At 28.9% G+C, this 9,884-nt stretch overlaps 1 protein-coding gene across 2 annotated transcripts; it reads right to left on the reverse strand.

Annotated features, from left to right (window-relative positions):
* Positions 1-5,097: 5,097 nt before the first annotated feature.
* On the reverse strand, positions 5,098-7,596 carry LOC119669732 (casein kinase I-like). Of its 2 annotated transcripts, none has more exons than XM_038079743.1 (2): positions 7,486-7,596; positions 5,098-6,291 (listed from the first exon to the last, which is right to left on the reverse strand). In XM_038079743.1, the coding sequence occupies exon 2, from the start codon at positions 6,191-6,193 to the stop codon at positions 5,156-5,158; it is 1,038 nt and encodes a 345-aa protein (XP_037935671.1). In that variant the 5' UTR covers positions 6,194-6,291; positions 7,486-7,596; the 3' UTR covers positions 5,098-5,155. The 2 variants fall into 2 exon arrangements, with proteins under 2 accessions (XP_037935671.1, XP_037935672.1); XM_038079744.1 differs by lacking the exon at positions 7,486-7,596 and adding an exon at positions 6,379-6,417.
* Positions 7,597-9,884: the final 2,288 nt, after the last annotated feature.

Here is a 9,884-nt window from a genome sequence, read left to right on the forward strand (position 1 = left end):
TGCGCCAACAACAATAATAACAATAACAACAATAAAGACAGCAACAGCAACAACAACGGCAACAACAAAACAATCCATAAAAATAAGCAAGAAATTGCAAATAAGTCGTCGTCCTCAAGTCAGCAAATCGGCAATTTTTATTGCATTTCGTTCGAATATCAGCAACAGAACGCGTGCATGCATACCAAAAAAGATACTCGTCGAACACATACAACCGCCGAGATAGATATGAGGCACTTGTTGCATGCAGTTTTTGCATTGAGCGCAAGCGGGCCACAATGGTTGTTGGTTGCTTCAATTTCAGTTTGAAGTTAAAACTCTAAGTGAAGTTATAAGAACGAGTTTACAGTTCACCAAAAATAAGTACAAAAAATGGGAACATTCTAAAAATGGCAATGATCTTGAGCTGCGCTTTACAGTTTCGGTTGATTTGTTTTAGGTGCTGACGCCACATGGTCGTGTTTCTTTATAGAATTACTTATTAAAAAAGAAAGATACTCGTAATAGTAAAAACAATATAAAAAAGAAGCACTGTTTCAACAATGTAACCACTTATTATTATTTTGTTTTTAATTTAAACTTTTTTCTCTTACTTTTATCTCTGACTCTTAAGCTTATCATTTCTAAAAACGTGCCATTAAGATCTATTAGAATTGTATTGTTTCTATGGACTCAGTTAGTTGCAATTAATTTCATGCAATCAACTAATTGAAGCATTTAATTTAATTAATGATGCAACTAGTACCAGTTGCCACTACAATGTATCGTTTATTTTTTGCCTTCTAATTACGATTGGCAATATTAGGAATATATATAAAATATTTAATAAAATTTAGTAATTCCAATATATCTACGCGTTCTCTATATATTCTTTCTATATATTCTATATATTCTTTATATGCATTATATTCTTTCCTTCGGTTATGTTTATGGGTAAAAATGTTATCAAATGATATCAAGATTATTAAAAAATAAATCATCCACCATATATGAACACAGTTTAGACAGCCAAAAATCAGATCACTCCTAAGCAATGATTTAATTCAATACAATTCCTGCAATATATCTATTATTTCATTTATACAATTGAAAGCGTGACATCCTATCTTTGAGTTATGTTTTTGTGAAAAAATGATATCAAATGATGTCAAGAATATTACAAAATAAGTCACCATATATAAACATTGTTTTAATATCCAAAAATCTGTCTAGTCACCCCTAAGTATAAATTGAATTCAATTCAATTTCTGCAATATATCTAAAAGATATATAGTCCATAAATGAGAATTAGCAGAGAATGCTAAAGGTCATACCTTCGTTGGCCGATAAAAAAACATGTTAAAGGCTGGAAAAAACGTTGAGAAATGTATAACGCTGATTATATGCTGATCTGATGCTGATTATATTAAATAGAATAAAATAAATATTGAAGAATACATTAACAAAATTTGAAATAAAATTGAGTGGCTTTTATTTACACTCATTTTACATTACATTATATTTGAGTAATTATATCAAATAATAATACATCAAAAATGATATATTTTTGAATCCTTAAACTACCTTACAGTATCTTTTGTGAAAATAGGGTTTTTGAAAATTTAAACAAAAATACGTTGAAAACCGTTTACGTATCCAAGTTTATCTTTCAGATCACTCTGTCCTGTCATAAGTGAAAACTGTACCTACTTAATGTTTTATTATCATTGTTACTATATTTTCTTTTATTCTGTTCAACTTTTGTATCTTCTTTTTACAAGAATTTATCATTCCTAAACTCTCTATTCACAGAGCATGTTCCGTTCTAGCCAAAAATTGTATTTCTAAATTTCCATAAATCAACTAAAACTTTTTAGTGTTTTTCTCTCTTTAACAATTCCGGTAATTTTTCTTAGGCCCATATTATGTAGAGTGTCATGGGCTCGTCATGAGCAAAATTGTTGTTGTTTTCAATGCAAATTATAAAATTGAAAGTGAGAGAAAAAGCAATATATCGGTTTTAATTTGGTCATGAGAGCCGAGACTATCTGTGCCTCGTCACTTAGGCAAAATAGTGTTGTAGTGTCTTTTAGAAGCAAATAATTAGAATTGTGACACTCTGGACAATATGCATTTTCGTCACAGCTGAGAAGAGACAATTTTGACGAGCCTATCGCACTATATATAACATGGTCTTTACCAGAATGGTTGTAGAGTTCTGCAATGAATTATAATATTGTGATGAGATTAAAAGAGTGTTTATAACTAAAATATTATATTGAGAATATTTTGATTCTTGATTCTTCTTCTTGAGTTAGCCATTACTCTATAATGGCATGGCTGGGGGGCTAATCTCTACACCACGCTAGGCTTTAACTAGGCTAAGAAATCATATCATTTATTTGTCTTTTAGTCGATGATGGACCTTATTATAAATCAGCATATCTTCCTGAGAGTCCAGAAGTGGATTTGAGGATTGTTAGGACGTGGTTACGTAGCGTATCAACTTTAGTGAATAATTTTAGAGCTTTATTTCTGATATATTTTATCACTGAGTCAATCCTAAGATCTCTATGTATGTCTGTTGATCTAATATACCATGGAATCTTAAACAGTCTTCTTAAAGCCAGGTTTTCTGCTATCTGTAATTGCATTAACCATTTTTGTTATTGTCAAATCAGTTCAAATAGACACATAAATCTATATTTAAATTTTTTCAACATCAAATAAATTTTTAAGAATTGAATAAATCAGTCGAACCTTAAAGAGCTTTGCAATCGGCTAACTTTTCTGGTGTATTTAGAAGCGATAAAAATTCAATATTTTTTGTTTTGCATTGTATCTCAACATTCCTGCATGTTTGTTTGTAAGAAATTCTACTGTCCGTCCATGTATGCACCCGTATCTGTCGTTATATTGGCGAGAAACGTTTTTGCGCATGTCCAAGGCATTCTGTTGAACTTGTAAACGTGCGTAGAAGAACTCGTTTTTATGGCACTGGCACTGTTAGGTCCACAAAAAGATATGTGGCAACTTATATGCTCAGCACGAATTGAAGGGCTTAGCTTAGGCTTGTAATTGTATGCATAAAATATCTTTCGGTGGTATGCAAAGGTGGTACGCATACGTAGTTTGCACTACAGGGTGATTAATTGCAAAAAGTAAAACATTTAAAATGCTATAAATTATTTTTCAGTTTAAAGACAAGCAGAAGATATTTTCCAACCTGGGAATGACATTTTAAGGTCGTTTATATTGACTTCGTACGTACTGCAAGTTAATATTAGACATGATTTAAGGTTTCAGGGCATTTTCGATTTTATAAGAGATTACTAGAATTTACCACTTGCTGATAAAATGGAAGTTATTAATTGAGTAAATTTGTTAAAATAAATGTGCTTATTGGATTTTAGATACTCGTATATGCACGAATATATAGAGAGCAAATAGCATCAGTGAATTTGAAAAAATAAATGACTTTACTTCTTAAAGTTGTTAATTATAACATAACTTAAGCTAAAGATATTTTATAATTATTTTTAAACTGTTAGTGGAATTTTTTAATAGCTCACTATTACAGTAGACATTACATACAAAATACTGGTAGGACATTATTTTATGCATTTAAAAGCACCTTTAGATTCGTACGCCTTTAAAGAAACTGCAGGAAGTAATTTAAAGCAAAAAATCTCATCTAGAAAGTTGCTAGATCATATTATAAGTTCATCTTATAAATCTGATGGTATAAATTGGGTTCAAGGGTATTAGCGGCCTCATAAATATATTTAACTCAGGTTTCTAAACTTCAGTCGAAGATAACTAGTTGAAAGATATTGATTTCATTTCTTAATAAACGTATAACTTAAATAAAGTGTATTTCGTTATAGTTAGTTTGTTTTAATTACATCATAGTAAACTGGTAGTTAACAAGAGGACATCATTTTAGAAAATTTGTTGTCCCGATATTCATATAAGCAAAGTACTGCAGTACAACGTATATATATTAATTGTTTTAAAGATATAATTAAGAAGGAAGATACTATTAGTTCATGTTTTTAAACAAAATTCGTTGAAACTGTTTTTAATTATATTAGTGCTGACAATAGTACACTGGGACCTACGAGATTTATTGTGCTATCTTCTAGAAAGATTTTTCTAAACTAATCTAATCTTAAAGAAATATCACAGATATCATAGAATGCAATGAAAACCAGAATATGAAATTGGACAATTTTGTTGGCCATGGCTGGGCACTCAAATATCAATTGGACTGAAGTTTCTCTCCGCAATTCATACAATCTATAGGTGTTGGTGTTCTTTAGTCCCAAATTCGAAAGGTAGTAAGTAACAGGAGCATACATATCTAGTTGACTACTAATGTATAATTTAAAATCAGATCTTATTAGATTAAAAAATCTGCCAATATTAATTTATAGTTACACTTAAACCACTAGATGTTTTCAAATACCACTAATGACCATTTTTGGGACTCTCAAAAAGAGTCGTTTGATCAGTACATGAGTTTACTTAAATAAATATTGGATTTAAAAATTTTTTCCCTATTATATTTTTTAGTCGATATAAAACTCTTTTTGACTTCTTGATTCTTCTTCTTGAGTTAGAGCTATTACGCACTTTTACTCTATAATGGCTGTGGGTTTATCTCTACCCCACACTAGGCTTTAACTAGGCTAAGAAATCATATAATTTATTTGTCTTTTAGTTGATGACGGACCTTAAATCAGCATATCTTCCAGAAGTGGACTTGACGATTGTTAGGGTATGGTTACGTAGCGTATCAACTTTAGTGAATAATTTTAAAGCTCTGTTTCTGATATATTTTTTCACTAAGTCAATCCTAAGATCTCTATATATGTCTGTTGATCTAATATACCATGGAATCTTAAACAGTCTTCTTAAAACTCTTGTTATTAGACATAAAAATTTCTAATAAGTAATTTAAGATAAAAGTCAAAATAATAATGATATATATTAAATTTTTTTTTTTAGAAATTAGTTTATTTTTACTAAATAGAAGTGCATGCTTGAGAACATCTTTACAAAATTTTGAACTTTAATTTTGAAAAATTTATAAAACTAATAAAAAATCATTTGATAATATAATATAGAAAATATTAGAACAATATATTGAAACTGTTGTATTGGTGTATCGAACTTAATTTTGAGTAACTGTTTGTTTTATATCTTGTACCTTTTTAGTTTTTTTGACCTTAGCAGCTTGCTTTTCTTTTTTGGCCTTTTCTTTTTTCTCCTTTTCACTCTTTAGACGCAATTTACCCTTATCATCCAACCAGTCGTAGTGATTATCACGCTTGTAGTTCAAAATTTTATGCAAATTTTTAAATAAGCTAAGTAGATAATCATAGTCAGGATCCTCGTCATAAAGCAAATTGCGGATATAATTCAAGTATATAACAAACTCGTCAGGTAATTCTTTGCATAATTGCTCAACACTAATCGATAATTTCTTTTCAGCAATTTTTTCGTACTTTTGCTTTTTGGAATTTGCCTTCAAACCTTGCCAAGGCAGTATGCCCTTAGCAAAATATATTGCAGTGTACCCAACTGCCTCGAGATCATCGCGCCTAGATTGTTCATAGCCTAAATGTGAATTAATGGACGCATATCGTACAGTACCAACTAGTTTCTTGTCTTCTCTGAACTTAATATGTTTCTTCGATTTGGGATCACAATAAAACTTGGATAAACCAAAATCGCTAATAAAAATTGTTGATCTAGTACCGTCAGTATGACCAATTAAAAAGTTGTGTGGTTTAACATCGCGATGTATGATACCCTTTGAATGCATATATTCTAGACGCTCTAATAATTGTTCAAATATTTGTATTACCGTCTTCATCGAAAAGCGACAGTGGCAAGCTACAAATAATTCCTCCAGATTTGGACCCAATCGGTCTATCACAAGAACATAACACTTATTATAGCAACCGAAATAATGTACATTTGCAATACCAAAGCCACCAGCCAAATAATTATATATAGACTTTTCATTTAGTAATTGTGTAGCATATTTGGTCTTTTTTTCGATTTTAATAGCAACATGCTTATTTCCTGAGACGCTCTTACCAAAATATATATCGCCAAATGAGCCTTCACCAATTTTATTCAGTAATTTAAACTTACCACCAACAATAGTATCGTTCTCTTCAGATTTTGGTTCCTCCCCGCTCATTTTGGGCGCAAAGTAATACAAAGACAGTGTGATTGGTAAGAAGAATACCAAGAACAAAACAAGTAGAAGAACCCCAAATTTCAAAAGTCCAAGGACATCTAAATTTATCAATTTTTAAATTTAATTAATTTTTCAATATTTTTTTCTATTTTAGTTTAAGAAACACAGTAAAAACTTTTAGATACCTATGCGGAATATTTTGTTGATCAAAAATTTTATTATTAAAAACAGTTTTCTTACAAAAATATTGAATCTAAATTCAAAGCATATCTTATTAAAATTGTGATTGAGTTTTAGACTTACTTCGTTTATCATAAGAATACGATTGATTTTTTTAGTTGATTTAATGTCCACAAAATTGGTCTAAAAGGTTATCTGCTTTTAGAGATCCACTATACTTAGTTCATTGCTACTTTATCATCAACTTTATCATCATGGAAAACTGACATTTTTAACAATTCATTTGTTAATTTTAAGATCATTAAGATAAGAAGTTCACATTAAAATGCAAGAGATACTACATAGTATCTTTTTTTAGTGAATATTTTATGTAAAGATTTCTTTAAAAGCATTGTTGAATTTATAGTAGTTTATCAACTGCCTATGGAAATTGATATATATAATTATTCCTATTGTGATCTGGGCCTAGAGAAAAATACTGCCCGATTCAGTATTAAAGCTTTAAACTTCGTCTGATGTTCGGAAAATTTTAAGGACAGATTTTGTGACTTCCATTCGGAATTCTCCTGTGTAGATATTATCAGTTGTACAAAATAATTTCTAAGACCTATTCTATTCTGGTATACTATTTTTATTCAATTATACAACTTATATTTTCTACGTATGTACTCTTGTAAAATTCTAAATTTAATATAATATATATAATTAAATTTGGGAAAGGGTTTTTATGATAACGCATAGCGAAGTCGGTAATCGGTAACATAGTTTCATAGTAAATAGCAGCAACCACAAAAGACATTTAATCAAATTCTATTTTATTGTTGGTGTTTTATAGTATTACCATGTTGCCCGATTACTAAGCTTGTTACTCGAGATCGTGAGTACCCCTAATATGTATGAATATCAAAATTGTATATGAAGAAGAAAAACTGTTTAATTGATCTTTTAACAAAGTTATTATTTTAAATTATTTCTATTTATTATAATCGTCAACACCCCTATTTTTGACCATTATAATTTACCATTATAATCAAAACTTTAACCAAATCTGATAAAAGCTAATAAAATATTTATAAAGCTAACATAATTATATTAAAAAATTTTATACTCACGCAATTTAATTGATGAATTCGATTAGCTTCTGTTACACAATCTAACTAAAAATTCTAGATGTAAAAGAACTAGAATTTATGTAATATATTATATGTTTGTATTTCAGAAAAAAAAATTTAGAATCATACACTAATAAAAATTTTTTATTTATTGATCCTAAAATCAAAGTTAAGTTATAAATTTAATTTTATATTTATATAAATATAAATATATGCTTACATGCAAATATATTTATTATTTAGTACGTATATATTGCAATATGATTCTATATATATTGCAATATTGAAGTTAATGACGTAGAACAATTTTAAAACAACCTATTCTGCAATTTAAATTGAAATACATCTAAAGTCAGAGTAAAAAATTTATTTTTAAAGATAGATTTGATGCGATACCTTTACTTAGTGTTCCATAAGCAAATGGATAACTGGAGTATTTAATCAAAAAATATTGTAAAGATTATTAATGGTCTTTATCACCAGGTATTTACAATATATCTCAAAGGTCGAAATATACCTTTGTCCTCTGTCATATCTAAAAGTAATATATAATGAAGATACAATTAATTTTACAGATTGGTCAATAGTATTGGGGGGTTTTTGGATTATGCTAAGACCCCTATGCACTGCAACCAGCTTGATCTATTCTACACCCCTTTGTATTTAGGCATTCAGTATCTTGAGGAATCGAACCAGCTCCTTCAGAGGGAGTGTTCGAAGGTCTCTGATTTATTCTCTGATTGGTATGCACCAAAAATTTCTTCTGTGGCCTAGTGTATCGCACTTGGTGATCAGATGATCCATAGACACTTACTCATCACAACAGATCAGATGGAAATAAGATTAGTTTTACACTTTTTAATTAGTGACAGGTTGGGAGAAAATTTAATTACCTAATAAAAAATATAGTTTGTTTTTCACTTCATGAATTTTTTCAAAAATTTTGCATTTATATTTATATACTGAATTTCAATGTTAAAAGAATTAAGTTTTAACTTAATTTTTATAAATTTTGTGGTTTTTGTTTTTGGTTTTAATAAGCTGCTTGGTGCCAAAAAAAAAAATTGGCCTGTGGCATTCGAATTTAGTTTTGCTCACTTTCAGTCAATTGGTAAAAACCAAAACTCCTGATTTTATCTCAACTCCCATTTTTTCTATATAAAAGCATGAATTTCAATGCAGTGCCATCAAAAAAATGCAAAAAATCTAGAATCTCCACAAAATTAACAACACTCTTTGGATATATTTAAGTGGCAACTGGTAACTGGATATTCTGCCTTGCAGCAACATTTAAATATGCGTCAATTAAGAATTTGCATGTTAAATCGTTGAGGTTCTCTACAAAAAAATTAAAAGGAATTTATCTTAAAAAAATCTTGAGTCCAAAAATCGAATCAGTTCAGTGTTCAATAAAACGTGTCGTTCATTCAAATTGTGAAAAAAAGAATATATGACCAACTTCAGTTTTGCTCATGAGCATTACCACAAATTCTTAAGCATTAACAACAACAAACTTTTAAAAACTATATGGAAAAAATTGCTTATAATCTTATAAAGCAATAATCTCAAAAAATATCTGAAAAAAATTATTGGTAGATTTAAAATTGTTTTCAAACACGCACAAAATAATATAAGTGACGAAATAATATACTTTTCAATCTGCTAAATGGTTTAAATGAAATGTATATAAAATGGTGAGCCCTCATACAACAAGATCCAAGGCCCAGCATACATCCTTGTACCATTTACACAGACAAATTTTACTACTATATCAGTCAGTAAAATGATCGACCAATTTTCACTTTTTGACAAGCTCTCAATTAAACATTGGAGAGCTTGATTAAACTTTGTTTTATTTGTTGGTTATTATAAAGACACATCATTAACGCAATTAAAATTTTACTCCTTTTTTACTTTAGTTAAATTTAACACATTATTTACTGTATTGTATATTGAGGGTTTACTGTATTTTATTCTATTGCATATTAAGCATATCTTAAAAAAAAAAAATATTTAAAATATTTATGCAATGGTTTCTTAAACAAATTAGTTAAGAAAAAAAAAATTATTAATCTTTAGGTTTTTTAGTGAAGTTAGCTGGCACTTTTGTTTTTTATTTTGTTATTAAATTAAAATTTGTTTTTCCAAAATGCACTACTGAACATTCAAAAAGATCATAGAATGACTATCAATCATCTATGTTAAAATTAATAAATTTTTAATTTAATTCAGCAACATATGTTAGTCTCTTTCAAGACTGATGGAATATGTTACATCAACATTTAGAAGCCTTTCCTGTAGGACGATATACACTTTGTCCTTAGTTTCGAAAGACAATTATTAATTTTAGCCATATTTTTTTCTTAAGTGTTCTCTTTAGGTCTGCACGCATGTGATAG

Source organism: Teleopsis dalmanni, chromosome 1 (genome assembly GCF_002237135.1).
Source record: "Teleopsis dalmanni isolate 2A chromosome 1, ASM223713v2, whole genome shotgun sequence".
NCBI classification, from domain to species: Eukaryota; Metazoa; Arthropoda; class Insecta; order Diptera; family Diopsidae; genus Teleopsis; species Teleopsis dalmanni.